This window comes from Ammospiza nelsoni, chromosome 16 (genome assembly GCF_027579445.1).
Source record: "Ammospiza nelsoni isolate bAmmNel1 chromosome 16, bAmmNel1.pri, whole genome shotgun sequence".
Classification (NCBI taxonomy): Eukaryota; Metazoa; Chordata; class Aves; order Passeriformes; family Passerellidae; genus Ammospiza; species Ammospiza nelsoni.
In genome coordinates, this window is record NC_080648.1 from 4068325 (window position 1) to 4084597 (window position 16273).

At 49.6% G+C, this 16273-nt stretch overlaps 1 protein-coding gene across 1 annotated transcript in view; it reads left to right on the forward strand.

Annotated features, from left to right (window-relative positions):
* The window catches only part of NRG2 (neuregulin 2), a 159372-nt gene that overhangs the window by 97771 nt on the left and 45328 nt on the right, over nucleotides 1–16273 (forward strand). The window contains exon 2 of the mRNA XM_059483533.1: nucleotides 3766–3937. Coding sequence (XP_059339516.1) covers nucleotides 3766–3937 — 172 coding nt within the window. The remainder of the gene's footprint in view (nucleotides 1–3765; nucleotides 3938–16273) is intronic.

Sequence of the window (16273 nt, forward strand, 5' to 3'; positions counted from 1 at the left end):
GCTCTAAATGAAGATTTCTCTGTTTTTCTGAAAGCAGCAGGAATTATGAAGTGAGGCTTTCCAGCCCATCCCAGAGAGCGAGGCCAGGCTTCCCTTTTGCCCAGAGCAAGGCTCTGGATGCTGTTTCCCAGGCTTGGGGCTCTGCCTGCTCTTCCCACGCTGCTGTCCAAGCACAATTCCTGCTGCAGTGCAGCAGAGAGGGCACAGATGTGTCAGGGAGCACAGCTCTGCCTCTTTGTGCACAGCCCTTTTCCCAGGCACACTCCAGAGTATTTTGGGACTGAGTTCCCCTTTCACTGCTCTGATTCAGCTGGGAGATGGAGCAGTCCATGGAGCCCATCAAGTGTGGCCTGGAGCTGAATACACTGTCTCCTTCCCTCCTGTAGTGATACACCAAAAACATGTAGATGGGGTGGAAAGATGTTCTCCTCCCTTGTTCTGGGCAGGTCTCTCTGCTGGAGGGGTGGGATGCTGTGTGTGTGTGTGTCAGCTCTTTGGGGTTTTTGGATCTGCCTGCTTAGGAGTGTCCTGCAATCATCACTGGTGGTATGTGCAGAGTTTTAGGTGAGACATGAGTCATGTTGGTGCGGAGATCATGGAGAGTTCTTTGCTTGTTCTTGACCCTCTTCTTCCACAGGCTCCATGTTCCTGGGGCTTGCTCTGCTCTTGCCAGCATTTTGGTGGAGAGGGGCAGGGCTGACACCCCTTTCTCCCAGCAGTTTCCTGTCAGGACCCAGGACATCCCTCTGGCTGTCCTGAGCAGCCCAGACCCCTGCCAGGGGTTTCAGAGACCCTGGCACAGAGCCCAAAATGCCCCTGTGGTTTGATTATGACCCATGGAGCAAGTTACCAACCTTAGATGAAGATCAGCAAGCCGCAACAGTATAAGTAGAATATTAGTGAAGTTATCGCTGGGTGGAAAAGTAGAATGTAGAGTTTTTGGTATGGGGTTTCAGGAGGCAAGATGGAGGGATCTGGGCATGTCGAGCCTTTCTCCTTCTTCTTCTTGGCCTCCATCTTCTGCTGTGATGTTGGTTTAGAGAGAGAAGCTCACTGTCTAACATAGGTGATAGGTACTGGAAGATAATTGTAAATATTGTACACGTAGTTTTTAGTATAAAGACATAACACTGCCCTGGGGGCAGGCAGAATGCCTGGAGCTGTCCTGCTGGATGGACCTCGGCAGGGCAGGAGAAAATTTTTTATAGATAAGAAACAATAAATAACCTTGAGACCGAGAACTGAAGAGCTCTGACTCCTTCTTCCAGCACTGGGCTGGGAAAAGAGACTTTGGAACTTTTCTCGGGGTAACTCTGAGCAGCAGAGACCCCGACAGTTTCCAGTTTCTCTTCCACTCAGGGTGATGGTAGCACATAGAACTATGGAAAGGAGATGAGAAGAGAATATTCTTTCATGCCCCACGACTCAGCTGTTGTATCAGTTTTAACACCAGTTGAACTTCTTTACATCCTACTCCTGGTTCTAGCTTATAAAATATCAGAATTCTTCACACCTGTGGCTTCTCTAAAATGAGACAAGAGTTGTCCCTTCAGTGTCTGGTATCTCAGTCCAAATTAACCCGTATTATTTCCATGTGCTGCCTGCTTCATAATTCTGCAGACCTTCAGGACGGAAATAAAATGAGGCAGATGCAGCCATGGCAAGGTCAGGACCTTCCCTGTATTTAAGGTGTATGGATAATGTTGACAGGGGACAGGGTGACCTCGGGGTACAATAGGAGCTGACTGACACACACATGCAGACAGAATAAATATTTGAGAGTCTATTTCTCTATTCCCCTATAAAAGCAAGGTCCTGTTTACCTTCCTGGCTCTCCATGCAGCATTCTGGGGAGAGACCAGCTCTCTTCTCCCTTCACTGCCTTCCAGCTCTTCTGGGCAACCCCTTTCCAGGCAAGGATCAGGGATGTGGGCTTCACAAAACCCATGACACCTTGGATTTTCATAGAATTCCTAAAGTTTGGTGAGAGCTGAGATAATTTCTGGTCAGAAGTCCCTGTTTGTGCCAAAGCACAGTGAGCTGGGAAGCAGTGAGAGATGTCAGTGCACAGCCTGCAACCACTGCCTGCAGCTGACCCAAGGGTTTTGTGCTGTCCCTGTCCCATTAGAAAATCATAGAATGGTTTGGGTTGAATCAACCTTAAAAAAAAACTTAAAAGTAATTTCATTCCAACCCCCTGCCATGGACAGGGACACCTCCTACGATCCCAGGGTACTCCAAGCCCTGTCCAACATGGCTTTGGACAGTTCCAGGGATCCAGGGGCAGCTGCAAGGTGTGATGTGCCTGGGACCAGCCCACGTTACCCACCCCAGCCCTGGGCTGCCTTTCAGGCACTGTGAGCTTTGCTTGGCTCACTCCTGTCACCCTGAACTGCTCCATTTCTATCCATGCTGGGATCCTTTTGATTAAGGACTATTTAGCTGGGATCCTTTTGATTAAGGACAATTTACCTTCTCACTCCCATCAGGAATATGAGAGTGCTGAGAGCTTCCTACCTCAGGAGCATATTCTTGATGATGGCTGTGCTTTTTATTATTTGGTGAAAGATCCCTTTTGGTGAGAACAGTCTTTAAATACTATCAACCTACACCGACTTAGCTTGGCATGAAGAACTAGAGGAGACACACAAAGGTCTGTAGAACAGTGATTGCTCTGATGAAACCCATCCAGTCCCTCAGCCTTTGAGTGCTCTGCCATTTCACAGGATCAGAATGCACAAAGTAATTAGAAGGTGGTTTGTGCATATTAGAAAGAGGAAATTATCTATCAGTAGCACACCTCAGACAAGGAGAAGCCATTGTTACCAATATTCTTAAGGCAAAACCAGCAAGTTGCTCTTTCCTTTTTTAAGGTTAGCGCTGAGAAAGAAAAAGGGAGCTAGAAGAGTGCAGAGCTGTCAGTTGAAAGAAAAATTGCAAGCCTGCTAATCCTTTCTTGTCAGGCTTAATATAAAGCCTGGCAGAGATTGATAAGAAGTGTCTCCCTCGCTGTCTGATGTTCCAGGTGCATGGTAAAAATCACTTCTCTGAAACACCCACGTGCAGAGCCAGGCTCCAGGCTGGAGAGGCTGCTGGCCAGCCTGACACTGCTGCCACAAAACCATTTAAAATACCTATTCTTTCACTTTTCTTTTTTCCAGCCTGAATAAATGGCTGTTCTTCCCCTCCTAAATCCTTACACATGCAGGATTTTCCTGCAGCCCCTCTCAGTGGTTATTGCTCTGCTGGTGTTGAGCTGAACAAGGTCTCTGCAGCAGATTTGGTGCATCTGGGGCACAGGGGGCTGCTCCCTGTGACCTGTCTCTGCTCCAACTGCACTAAAACATTCTGCCTGGGGCTGTGGCATCCACAGAGGTCTGTAGGTGTTGGTAATCTGCAGCAGCAATGGTCAGGAGCAGGGGGAAAAAAATCCCTGAAGAGCTTGAGCTGGTGTGTGGTGGGAGAGCTCAGCAAAGCTCTGCAGGGACAGCAGACACAGGGTCCTGCCTGCATGGATAGGGCTGCTGTGGAATATCAAATCTGGCCATGGGGAGCCTCCAGAGCCTCCCTCTGTTCCCTGTGTGGGTGTTTTTGACTCCTGCCCCTTCCCTGTGTGCTGTTTTCCCTGGGCAGCCCCTTCTCCATCACCTCGTGGCAGAGGGGGCAGCAGGAGCTTGGCACCAGGAGGGGTCTGGGGGTTCCTCTTGTGTGCTTACAGCCCTGAGAGGGGCAGGTTTCACACTGTCCCCTTTCTCTTTCCCTCAGCTGTTCCTCCCAAACTGAAGAAACTGAAAAGCCCAAATGTTCACGTGGGTGAGAAGATTTCCCTGAAATGTGAGGCGACTGCTGGGAACCCTCAGCCGTCCTACAAATGGTTTAAGGATGGGAAGGAGCTGAAGAAGAGCAAAGACATCCGGATCAAGTATGGGAATGGGAAGTAAGTACAACACAGGGGCTGCTCTGCCTCTGCTCACTCAGGGTCTGGGGCTGGAGGTGCTGCTGTGCTCCCCAAATCCCTGCTGAGGGCTCCCACAGAGCCACAGGACCATGCTCAGCCCAGTTACCATGGCCAGGAGAGCAAGCAAGGTCCCCAGTTACATCAGAGAGCATGGGGAGAGGAGCAGGGCACACACAGGGAAGGGTTTGGGGTTGTAGATGGGCTCTCCTGGGTCAGGGAGGCACTGGATACCTCAGACAGGTGTCCTGTGACATGGGGAGGCTTTCCCTGGTAGCTCAGGTTACCTGGGTTGACTCCTGCTCTGCAATTAAGAGTTGGATGCAGAAGGTACCCAAACCCAGCTGTTGCCCCATCACTCAGCAGCAGGGCTGTGGGAGGAATTGGTTTGTTCCCTCCTGCATTTAGGTGGACACAGAAGCACCTAAGGCCACTTAAAAATCACAGAATGATAAATTAGGCCTGGAAGGGACCTCTGGAGATCATCCAATCCAACCCCCCTGCCAAGGCATCAGCACCTGGAGCAGGTGGCACAGGAATGTGTCCAGGTGGGGTTGGAATGTCTCCAGAGAAGGAGACTCCACCCTCCCTGGGCAGCTGTTCTGCCACCCTCAGCATAAAGAAGTTCTTCCCCATGTTGGGATGGAGCTTTTCATGGTTTAGTTTATGGCCATTGTTCCTTGTCCTCTCACTGGGCACCACTGAAAAGAGCCTGGCACCATCCTCTGACACCCCTTGGAGATATTTATGTGTATGAATGAGATCCCCTCTCAGCCTTCTTTCCTCTACACTGAGCAGGGCTGAGGTGCAGGATTACTTCACAACACTGATCAGGGCTCATGGTCACCTGCAGAGACCTTGTCTTGTGCAAATCCATCCATCTGCCCACCCAGGGCAAGCTCCCTCACATCTGCCCTGCACTCCCCACCCAGCAAAGCTCTCAAGTGGCTCTCAGTGAGTGTCACCCTCAGCATCTCCTCATTCATTAAATGTCACCCTCAGCACCATCTGTCTAAGTTTGGAAAGACAGGAGTCTGCTAAGGAAGGCAGGAGCCTCCTCTGAAATGGAGAATGTAAACTCTCCCCATCCCTCTGAATTGCTATAAATTTTTAATTAAGGGTCTCTCAGGCAAAAATATGGGAGCAGGAAATAACAGTTCTTTAATAGGGAAAGGAAAATAAAGGGATAAAATAAACAATGCAGTACACTAGAACAACACTGACAGAGTCAGAACCCAGCCTGACACCCTGTGGGTCAGGGTGTTGGTGGCAGTCCCATTGGAAATGTGGCTCAGCCCCCCTGCAGTGTCAGGGTGGTTCTGTTGGAGCAAGGGGGATCTGTAGAGAAGGATGTATTCTTCCTCTGAAGATCCAGTGGAAGGAGAGGCAGCTGCTGTTCCTCTGGGGAATCCAGTGGAGAAGCTGTGCTGGTGTTCCAGAATCTCCAGATTATATCCAGGCAGGAATGCTTGGCTCCTCCCTCTGTGCTCACATCTTCCAATGGGATGCTGTGGTTCTTATCAGCCATGCAGTGACATTCAATAGCTGTTATCAGCAGATGTCCCCTCCTGAGGGAGGTGTGAATGTGCTCACTCAAAGAGAGAGATAAGGCAAACTGCCCCCTTGACAAAAGATGATCTGCCATACAGATGGTAATGGAAAACATCTTGCCTTGCAATCTGGAACACCACCTCATTCAGTGGCTGTCACCCTCAGCATCCCCTCATTCAGGCAGGGCTAGAACAGCTGGAGGAAGAGGCCCCAGTGACCAAGATCAGGGGTTCTCACTGGGAATGGACTCAAATGAATCCACGTTGATATTTCTCAAGGCCAAATATTTACATATGATGTATCTTAAAATTATTCAATTTTCATGGCTATGCTTGCATTCACACATCCTGACCTAGCCAGCAACAGTCAGCTTGCAACTGCCTGACCCCTTGGAAAATTTGATTCTAATTCTTTGCTAACATGTTCTGGTTGTGTGAATACAAGGTCATAATGGACTTGTTAGGGTAGCAATTTTTAAAATTAGAACCCACTACAAATCACTTGGAAAAATCACTTGAATGGGGCGTTGCCAATTGCCCAAATTTAATTTCAGTCCTGTTGGGTTTGGTTTCAGAGTCACACCCAAGATGGTTGGCCTCCTTTGTAATAATCCTGGGACTTGTGGCTGTTTTAGGATGAGGCAGAGAGGTGATCAGTGCATCCAGGATATCTGGGTGCTGTCTGGGCTTGCAGGCAGCAGAGCCAGGGCAGAGCTGTGCCTGCCTCTCTCTGTCACAGTAATGAGCCCCCAGCTGGGTAATAATTACTATTGATTCCACGATTATCAGAAGGTTGATCAATATCTTTATTATATTATCATTATTAAGAAACTCCTTGCTTTTATAGACAGTTATGATACACCTGGACCTAGCTGGTCCTCTAGTCTAAACACCATCACCATTGGCTAATTAAGAAACCACTTTTTGGTAAACAAATCTTTATAACACATTCTACATGATCACAACAACAGGCGTAGCAAGTGAAGATAAGATTGTTTTTTATTATTTTTTCTGATTTTCTCACAGACTTTCCCCAGAAAGGCCTGGTAAAGTTGTAAAAAGCCCCAGAGCAGCCAGCACTGCCCTGCTGTTCTCCCAGGTGTCCCAGCCCTTCCTCCTGTGTCCAGCATGGAGCTGTGACAGGGTCACATCCCACCCCAGCCATGGGGGCACGCAGCCCCTGGGCCAGGGACAGGAGCAAATGGAAGGGGGTTGGTCTCCTTTCCTCAGGACACTGCTGTCAAGTCAGAATTTTGCATTTACCAGTTTCCATGGAAACTTTCTAGCTCTCCAGTGAGAGGCCAAAGATGTGTGGTGCTGGAAGGGCTTCCTGCTGGCAAAACAAGTCCAAGGATAAACATTTTAAGGAAAGCCGAGCACCTGCCTCCTCCAGTGTCTGAGACTCCCTCAGCAGCAAAGATGTGAGCCCAAAGCATTCCCAGAATTGCTTTCCATCCCAGTTTCTGCTCCCTGCTGCCATTAAAATGTTCCTGTCTTGTGCTGGGAGCAGGCTGTGGAGACTGGGCTCCAGCAGCTGTTGAGCAGGAGCAAAAGGAAATGGCCTCAAGCTGTGCCAAGGAGGGTTTGGATGTTAGGAAAACATCTTCACTGAAAATTAGGGAAAACATCTTCACTGGAATGGGGGTCAGGCTTTGGAACAGGCTACCCAGGGAAGTGGTGGAAGTGTCCAAAAACTGTGTAGATATGTCACCTGGGGACACATTGGTGACACATTGGTTCATTGGTGACCTTGGCAGTGCTGGGGGAATGGCTGGACTGGGTGATCTCAAAGAGCTTTTCCAATGAAATGATTCTGTCAGTTCTGAGGTAATAACCCCTCAGTGAGCATTTGCCCCTTGTTTAGCAGTGCAGGGACACTTCCCTGAGAGCATCTGGGTGGGTCTGTGACACCCACCCTGGCATTGCCACGTCTGTCCCCGTTTGCTGGGCCCCAGAGCTGAAAACCCCGAGGCAGAGTGTCCCCTGGCACTGGAGCTGCCTCCCTCCGGTCTTGACTGCATGGAACAAGCACTGAAAACTGCTCAGAGCAGGCTGAGAGAGCCCTCATGACTTTGATGTCTTCATTATGCAGCTGGTGGGGCCGAGTTTAGAGGAGGGACATGTGATATGGGTGTAAAGCATTACTTGCAGCGTGTTGGGAGGGGACTCCAGGGAAGAAGAAGCATCCCAAACTGTAAATCTCTGAAAGGACATCTTATTCTATAACAATTATTTTAGGAATAATGGGATTTATACATCTGGCTCCACTTAGAGATAACATTGGTCTCCAGATAATCCTCTGGGCTTCCCTTCAGCTCAGAGTGGAGATTTCAGAGAGCCAGAAATGGAGCACTGGGGAGGGACCTTCACAGGGAAAATACACAGGGCAAAAACTTCTCAGGCTGTGCAGGATCATTTCAACTTCCAGGTGCACAGGATCATTTCTTTAGAAGTGTAATACCTAACAGAGATTTCTGCTGGAGCCAGGCAACAGGAGCCCTCCAGCAAAGTGGTGTCCCTTGTGTTCCCCTTGGCCCTGTGAGGCCCTGGCAGAGCTGGGCACAGCTGAAATCTGTCCTCAGCACTGAGATCTTTAGCATGCAGAGGAATAGGATGGGAGACAAGAACCTGGTTGCCCTCTGTGATTAATTCCTGGCTTTCCTCCCTGTGTGTGTAAAGAGCCTTGATGTTTCTACCTAGAAAGTATGACTGAAGCACTTTTTTTTCGGTGATTGGGTTTTTATCTGATCTCTAGAATAGGAGATCTCTTTCAAAATAAGGAGTGTATATGTTGTAAGGAGGAGAGGAGCACTTAACTGCATGTCAGCTCCTCAGCTTTTCCATCAATCATTTCCCTCTTCTTTTTAAACTTACCAGCAAAACTTCTGGTGCCATCGGGCAGAGGAGTCAGGTTTTTTAATGGATATTTGCTGGAGGGAGGGGAACAATTCTGATTCCTCCTTTCTGAACTTCATGTTCCATCTGTAATTAGTGACAGGCTGGGGCAAGCCCGGCTTGCACGAAGGGGAAACCTCTTTAAGGTGGAAGAAACTATTGGCTGCAATTTTATCACCATCTCCATTGAAATAAAGCACAGTTGATGGGAAACCCAGAGAAATTACCCAGCCCTTTCCCTTTGTGTGCTCTTCTACCAGGGGACGCTGCTGGGGTGATGAAGGAGGCGTATCGTTAGATTGGAGAGGGTTGGCAGTTCAGTTTGGGACAGGCTGACCATATGACATCCCCTGGGAGTGGTGTCCTACTTTCAGTATCACCAGGAATCCCTATTGTTAGCCTGTAAGTGGAGCCAAGGGATGCCCTCCTCTCCTGTTTCTGTACAGTAGTCCCTCAGGCCATGCCACTTGAGCAGATTCATTGCTGGGGTCTTCCTTGTAGGGCTCCCAGTTGTAGATTATTCCCCACCCACAATGAATGGGGCTGTGGTCTTCCCTGTACAGCTCACTGCACTGGAATGAAGGCCAAAAAAAAAAAATAATGCCAAAGCAGCAGGGGAAAGAGAGTGCCAATAAAGATAAATGATTTCCTAATTAAGCCTGGAGACAAGGAGGGGCAAAGAGGACTGTGGAAGCCTTGTGGGAGCCAGAGTGAACCCAAGCAGGCTATACCACCACTCTGGCAGGGGTCTTTGGGCTGACATTTTTAAACAAAGGAAAAAGCTCATTTGACAATGGATCTTGCAAGAGCAATTCCAGATGCCTTGAAGCAAAGACTCTTCTCAAGCACCGGTGTTGTTATAATCACCAGGGGAGCTGCTGCCTCGCTAACTCTCACCATGGCATTATGAGCCTCCAATATTTGGGATTTGGTTTTAGCTGCTGAAGGCACTTTATTAGAGGGGGGTGTGAAGGAGAGCATCTCCTTTGTTTGTTTGCTTGTTGTTTTAGAGGAGATGATGGACATCATCTTGGCCAATGCACCTGGGATTGAACCAGGGAATTTGAGAACTGAAAGGAGAAGCAGTTGGGTCTTGAGCTCAAACAATCCACAAACTTTGCAAGTTGGGGCTCCTGAGAGAGTCAGGGGATGCACATTTAATCAAACTTGACTGCATTATAGCTGCTAACAAGTCAGGGTCAGTTGCTGGGCTGTTTCAGCTGATGGGCTCTGCAAACTTAGAGGTGGAAGGAGCTTTATGTGCCTGAAATTTGGTGTGGTTTTTCCAGCCATGTTGGCTGCTTACAAAATCAAAATAAAAATCTCTCTCTGCAGACCTTCGCCCACTGCAGTTGCAAAATGTCACAGATTAGGTGGAGGCCCTCCCTGAGACATGAGCTGAAATCCCATTCATCCTGTTTAGGTTAAAATGTTTTACCTTTGGGGAGGAGGGCTGGAGCTGCTGGCAGCTCACCCAGCACAGCACATCACAGACTGCAGGAACAAATTTGCCATGGAGGAGACTCTGCTGAGGATCTGTGACATGGACCAGCTGCAGAAAATGGCCTGGGGAGAAAAGAATGACATGAGGAGACCCAGACCTTTATCTAGATCTCCTGCACACCCTGTGTATGACCATGGTGGTGTTTCACAGGGGTTTGGAGCTCAGTTCCCTGCCCATGTGAAGGTGCCATCCCTTTCCCATGATCTCTGTTCCCTAAAATGCTTTTTCCTGGTGTCGGTATTTGCAGCCTGGCCCTGCTCATCTCCATTGCTGGGCTCTGTCCAGGGCTGTCCCCATGATAGCTGCTCTTGGTATGGCACCTCTCTCTCCTCCTTGATTCTTTATAACTTTATGTGCTTTGTTTTAAAGGTCCTCTCAGGCCTCCCTCCCCACTCCTGGCAGTCCCTGAGGTTTTGGTCCTGCCTCTGATTTGCCCAGCATATCAACCTCCACCCAGTATGTAATACACCTCCAAACTAGGACTTCTGTGCCTTGCCCCCAGCAGCACTGGCCCTCTTTTCCCTCCCTGCCCCATGACCAGCTCCTGGTTTGGTTGCTGAGGCAGTGAGACCTGGGCACCCTGAGGGGCCCTGTCTCAGTATTGAGGTCACACACTCTTTGGGATAGCCAGGAATCTGTTCCACATTAGGTGCTGGGAAGTCCCTGGGAAGTCTTGGGACTGCTCCTGTATGAGATCACAGGAAGCAGGGAAAGAACCTGCTGGGAGCTGGCCTCAGAGCACTGCTCCAGGACCTACATTTTCTCAAAGAAATTAAAATCCTGGCATTGGGGCTGCAGGAAGCATTCATAGGATGGATCAATTGCCTTGAACTCCAGAAGTGATACAAAGGGCCCTGCAGTGGCATTGGGTCTGTGCATCAGCCAGAGCCCCAAACTCAGCTTTTTCTCCTTTATTGACCTCACACCCTGGCAGGTGCCACAGCCAGGACTGGCACAGGGAGCAGCAGCAGCATTGCATAGGGATTTGCCTCTCAGCACAGCAGCCACAAAGTCCACCCCAGGCCCTGGTGTGGTGTCACTGACTCTGCTGCCCCACACCTCTCCCCATCTGCAGAACACCCCTGGCTGCCTTTGAGCCTGCAGGGGCTTGCACAAGTGACCCTGCTCTTTGGAGTGTACTTATTGATCCTGTCCCCTCCTGTTGACACTGGCCAGCCCAGAAGCAGCTCACCCTCACTCTGAGCCCAGTGTCAGTGTCAGCTCTGCACAGTGAGGACTGGGATAGTCTTCCTCTTAAAATCAGCCTGTCCTCAGCCTGGGCACAGAGAGACCACAGCACTGCTGAGCACAGAAGGGGCAAATCTGCTTCTCAGGTTAGAACAGCACTTTAATGTTGGGGAACAGGGGTAGCCGAGAGCAGGTAGAGTGGGTCAGGGGATGGCTGGTCCTGTCCTGGGCACTCTGAGGACATTGCCTGTCCCCCACCACCCCAGCAGGGCAACCACAGAGCGGGTCAGGAGATGGTGTGAGGGGAGGAAGGGAGATAGAGAAGGGATGATGGCCAAGCTGAAAACTCCAAACCTTCCTGTCCTTACTCCTCTTGTCTGATTGCTTTGCTTGAGGGCATTTCTGTCCCCTTTCCCACTTGTTCTTTCTGTAGCTGATACTGAGCTGGCCAGATGATGCTGTGGAGCACAGAAAACACTTGTTTTCCTCAAGCACTGTGAGCACAGCCACCCTGCCCAGCTCTGCTGAGCACAGCTGGAGGGCAGGGAACAGATCAGAGGGGCTGTGCAAGGGACAGAATGCTCCTGGCTGCTCCTGCCCTGCCAGACATGGCTTTGCCATGCCATCCCCACACTGCCTTTGTACTGAAGTGATTCCCTCTGCCTGAATTAACCCACTGAGTGCTGGGGGTGATGGATGTGTCCCCCCAGAGCCCCAGTGGGGCTGCCCAGTGCTCGATCACTGCTGGGCAGCACTTGTGGTTTGTAAGCTGGATATCCTGAATCTTCTTGCCAATCATTAACCTGCTCTTCCAGGGCAAATGCAGCTGGGTGAGAGTGCCAGGGCAGCACGTAGGCACCAATTAAATCCCTGGCAGGATGCAAGCAGAGCACGTTACAGCAATTGCTGGCACTCCTGCTCTCGGCAATGCCAGTGTGCTTCCTGCTGCAAACAGAGGGAAGGGAGTTAATGGGTGACCACAGCAGGGCAGCCAGCATGTCCTTTGCAAGGGTCATGTTTGGGAATTTCCTTTTCCTGTGGTTTCAGGTGTGTTTACTATGTGCAGTGCTCTCCATTGACAATTTTTGGGCCACATATGGGGTGGTCTCCAAGTTCTCTTCACCAGCTCATTCCTTGACTTCTTTGTTACTTATGTGTTAGTTACCCTATTTTTAGAAGATTAAGAAACCACTGCAACAGTAGTAATCCTGGAGCTATTCTTGTCCAGAAGGATGCAGAAGTGGCTGAACTCACACAGGGAGCATGGAGCCCTCAGTGTAGGTGTCACAGGGGCAGCTCATGGCAGCTGCTCTCCTGATCCATGCTCTGACAGGAATGGCTTGGTGAGGAGATGACCTGGGAAGATGGCCCCATTTCCACTTGGCAGTAGGTAAGAGGGGGAAAATGATTCAAGCTTGACCAGAGTGCTGGTGGGAACATGCCTGCTGTCATGGGAAGTTCCTCCTTGGCTCAGATGCAGGGCCTGTTTCTTCTCCTCTCACTGCACTGCAGGCCTCAGGGCCTGAGCTCACATTTAGATGTCTAAATTACAGCCGATGAGGACACCCTTCCCAGCCAGAATCTGCCAGGATCTTTGTGTAGGTCCTGGCCAAGAGCTGATCTCCCTGTTTCCCATTGTAGTCTGGAGATTGGCACTGAAGAGGGTGATTTACTCATCCCTCCAAACTGCCCTCTGGGGGACTCTTTTCTCTTGGCCAGAAAGGTATTTTGGGGGATCTTCTTTTGGCCAGGCTGAAGGTCTCCTTGTGAATCCTATCCCTCAGAGCTTGCAGACAGCACATTCCCCGTGGCTCATCCCTCCACTGGCACTACAGGAGATAATTAGTGCGTGGCTAAGTCATATGTGCTGAGGGTCAGGCAAGACAATGAGGCACATTTTCCCCTGGAGTAAAGAGATGTCAACAGAGTTGCACTGCAGCGAAATGATGGGATCTGTCAGTGACCCTGGCCCTTTCACTGAGCAAACAGCCCGGGGCAGAGCCCTCCTCCAGAAGAATGGCATGGTCTGGCAGCCAGGCACCCTTGTGAACGCACACGTGGGGCTCTCCCAGGGCTGCTGTCCCCAGGAGCCTTCATCCCACACCCCTGGGCCCACAGTAACTCCTTGGAGGCCACTCCTTGGTGTGGCTGTGAAATCAGCCCTCGGGAGAACAAAGTACCTGGGGACAGCAGCGGGAGGAACACAACTTGGAAAAGATGATTTCCAGTGGAGTTTTGGGATGTTTCAGGAGCACTTAGAGATAGTAAAATAGGGCAAAACCAGAGTGGTCCCCCTTCACACACACAGATCAGGTGAGGACTTGTCCATCTGACACCTTTATCTATGTTAATTAAAAGGCCCATGGTTAATGCTGTGAGGCAAAATATCTCTCTGGCTGTTTCAGTGCTGCTTAGAATGGGGAAATTCTCTTTGCATTTATGCTGCACATGAAAGCTGATCCATATCTCCAATCTCCATCTCCTTTCCCCTGAGTCTGTCACCAGACATTACACAGCACAGTGTGGAGACCAAGAGGGCCACACCATTGGCCTGGGCTATGAAGGGCAAGAAAAAAATCTTGATTTTTCAAGGGCATCTTCCAGTACAGAATAATTTCAACCAATTGTGACGGCAAAAATAAGCTCTTTTGACAGTACAAGTCTTGTGCATTAAAACAAAGTAATCCTCTTTGGTTTCACCTTGATGTTGCTATGCTCCAAATGCCAACATCACTCTTTATTCTGCTTACATTCCTCTCCAGTTTCAGGTAAAAGACCAAATGTCTCTCACCCTCTTGCTGGAGCTGAGTCTGTCAAGTGTGGCTCCTTTTGTGCCACTCCCTAACTCACATCTTTGGGACTTACACCCCCTTATCTGTAAAATAGGTGATATTAGGTGATTAGGTGATATTCTAATGCAGAAATGGATTTTTCCAGTTGCTCCACCTGGTGAAATGTGCTGTGGACTGAGATTGCCATGCAGCCAATGATCATTAGAACATCTGTGCTCTGGCAGCTGAAGGCAGCGTGTCCATTGATGCTCTCAGTTCTGACCTGGCAGAGAGCCCCAGTGTGCTGATGTGCCAGGCTGGTGTTTTCTATGGACTCTGAGTTAGAGCCTTGCTCTTCCAAGCTGCTTTCAGCATGTGCTGCCTGCACTGCAGCCTGCTTTGTGAAACAAATGGTGTATTCTAGCAGAGAGGGTTGAGACAGCTGGGAGAAAGTAATGGCTGGGCTGGGAGCAGGCTTGGAGCTGCATTCTGGAGCCATCTCACTCTTTTGATGAGCATTTCCACACTTTCCTCTATGGAGGGAGTGGGGAACATGCTCCTGAACAAGGTGCTGCAGCCCAGCAGAGCCCAGGCACCCTTTGTGCCTCCCAGCAAGGTGCAGGAACCAACAGGCACAGGGCAGCAACAGGCACTGGGTGCCCTTAAATGTCCTTAAATGCCTGTCTCTGGTGCATTACCTGGCTCCAGAACAGAACAGCAGTGAGGGCCACCATGCCCAAGGCTGTCACAGCCTGTGCTCAGAGACTTGAGAACACTCAGAGAAAGGTGTTATGCGGTGATTCAAGGCAGAATCACCCCTCTTATTCAGGCTCCCATGTTGGATTGTGTTGCACAAATGGATTGGGGGGAGACCTACAGTCAGAGGGACTCAAGAGGTCTTTGCATACTGTCAACATCCATTTAGAAATTGCTCCACATGTGGCCCCAGCTCATGCAATTGAGCCCTTGACCGCATCCTGTAAAACAGGGCAGCGCCTGTTTCCTGGGAGCTCTACCAAGTCGTCTCCAAGTGCTTTTAATTTACTAATATAACTAGTGAGATGTTCCTGCTGCGTCCTTGCGCCGTGCCTCCCAGGAGAACAGCTTGTCAGGGTGTTAAAAAGATGCCAGTGTGCTTCTGTGAAGGGCTTCCTATGGACAATGATTTGCACATCCCATAGAAAAGTCCTTCTCGGATGACACGTGGAACATTGCAGCTATGTCCGAGGCTGATGGTTATTTTCCACATAAATGGAATTATATTTGCCTTCAGCAACATTGGCCACTGGGACCTCTTTCTAAAGCTGGCAGCGCTTCCAAGTCTCTAAATAAAGTGACACAGACCTGAGGTAAAAGCTTGGGGTGGAAAGCAAACAGAGATGTTCTCACGAGAAGAGCAGACAGGGTGGGTTGTGATAAGATGGCTAAAATGGAAGAAAATGTAGAAAATCAGAGGGTCTCATGTGGGAATCCCACTGTGGTCTCATGAGTGGCACTCAGTGTGTGTTGAAGGCTCCTATAGATCCCTGTTAAACTGGGCAACAAAAGGTTTTGCCTGTTAGTCAGAGCCATCCCAGAGAATGAGTCACAGCCAGTGGGAAAGGCGATGCTCCTTCAGCAGCGCCACAGAGCTCTGCAGCAGAGATCTGCCTCTCCCGTGGAGGGGCACAGGCTGGTGTTGGGGAAGATGAAACAGGAAAGCCTTATAAATATGATTGCCTGGCAAAAGATTTTGAGAATATAGAAACCATAACTGAGATTTACATGAAAGCAAGCTTTGAGATACCTTAGTTACTGAAGAATGGAAAACAATGGTGTGGCCAGCTGAAGGTAATCCCCTTTTGATGGAACAACACCCTCTGCTTGCAGACAGGCCCAAGGGTCAGAGCAGACCCTGCCAGCTTGGCAGAAGGGGCCCAAAGAGTCATTTTTAGGGTTTAAAATGTAACACAGTATGGTGATGTAATGATTCTTATAGGCTGTACGTAAATGCTATAGGATTTGTATCTTGTACTAGATTGGTTAGTGAGAATTAGAATATTCAGCACAGAAGATTTATTATATTCTAACGGGAACCTCGCTCTCTTACGCTTTTACTCTCTTACCCTTTTACTCTCTTATCCTTTTACGCTCTTACCCTCTCATCCTCTCTACCCCTCTCTTCTCTCAGGCTGGGAGGTGACACAGGCTGGGAGGTGACACAAGGCTGGGAGGTGACACAGGCTATGAAGTGACACGGGCAGTTGTCACACCCACCCTCTCCTGCTCTTTCAAGGCACATCTGGCTGCTCAGATGAGTGTGTGCAGCTCAGCCACACATGTCTGTAGTCCATTGGAGTGTGGATTTGGTGGACACAAAGTGCCTGCCCTTTTTTTAGGTCGAGCTGAAGCTGTCATGATATGTCCAGGG